This window comes from Arachis ipaensis, chromosome B03, assembly GCF_000816755.2.
Source record: "Arachis ipaensis cultivar K30076 chromosome B03, Araip1.1, whole genome shotgun sequence".
NCBI lineage: Eukaryota > Viridiplantae > Streptophyta > Magnoliopsida > Fabales > Fabaceae > Arachis > Arachis ipaensis.
In genome coordinates this window covers 14,559,411-14,560,327 of record NC_029787.2, presented here as the reverse complement: position 1 = coordinate 14,560,327, position 917 = coordinate 14,559,411, and the positions used below count along the sequence as shown (strand labels likewise).

The 917-nt window shown below is 28.1% G+C and overlaps 1 protein-coding gene across 1 annotated transcript in view; it reads right to left on the bottom strand.

Annotated features, from left to right (window-relative positions):
* The window catches only part of LOC107632568 (protein prune homolog), a 4,871-nt gene that overhangs the window by 1,394 nt on the left and 2,560 nt on the right, over positions 1 to 917 (bottom strand). The window contains exons 9-10 of the mRNA XM_021117525.1: positions 708 to 824; positions 153 to 217 (exon numbers count right to left, since the gene is read on the bottom strand). Coding sequence (XP_020973184.1) covers positions 153 to 217; positions 708 to 824 — 182 coding nt within the window. The remainder of the gene's footprint in view (positions 1 to 152; positions 218 to 707; positions 825 to 917) is intronic.

The window sequence follows — 917 nt, the reverse complement described above, 5'->3', positions numbered from 1 at the left end:
AAATTAGCAAAATTAGCAAAATCTTGAAAAAAAATAACATTAAATTTAATTTAATAAGCAACTAGAAATTTATAAAACATATTAAAAATAAGATCCACCAAATACTATATATAAAGGAGTTCAATTAATTAATAGTGAAAGTCAGCGCTAACCTTGAAATTCTTGTCCTCGTTGTAATACCCAGAAACGATAATAAGTGCCCGAAGCTTTTCCAACGCTGTTAAGTTTAACAAAAGTAAAAATAAATGGAATAATATGTAATTTAATTGAGATAATAAATTATATAAATAACAATAGAATAGAATCCAGCCCGATGAATTTTCTAAAGTGTGCCTAGTTTTCTGAAATGAAGCCCTTGGATTATTGGAATAAGGTAATATTCCATGAATAGGTGTAATCTCATGGGATAATTTGTCTATGCACGCTTCCCAGAATCGTTTTCATTATAGAGTATTGCTTTATTCTCAAGTTCGTAGTGTTATTGTCACAATATCTATCAACAAGCTTAATTTAAATCTCTTTCGGTTGCAATTGTGACAGCAACCCACCAACAAAAAGACTCGATTAAATCAAACTTTTCTTTTTTCTTTTCTATCTATTTAGAGTAGTATTGGAATAATATGAAAATAAATTGTAGGAAAATTCCAGCATATAGAGATATAATAATATTCTTTGGAATAAAAAATAGACTTGTATTTGGGACTCACACTGGAAGTAGGTTATTTCTTGGGCTGGATTTTTTGTGTGAGCCAGAAGCTGTCCAATTGAAATTCCAATACAACTCATGCCAATTTGCGAAAATGACCTTGATTCTCCACTAATCTCTATTTTCATCAATTAAAATTAATTAATACAAGAGACTAAAATATATATCTAATAATAAAAAATAATATGCGTACACAAAAATCAATTATTAA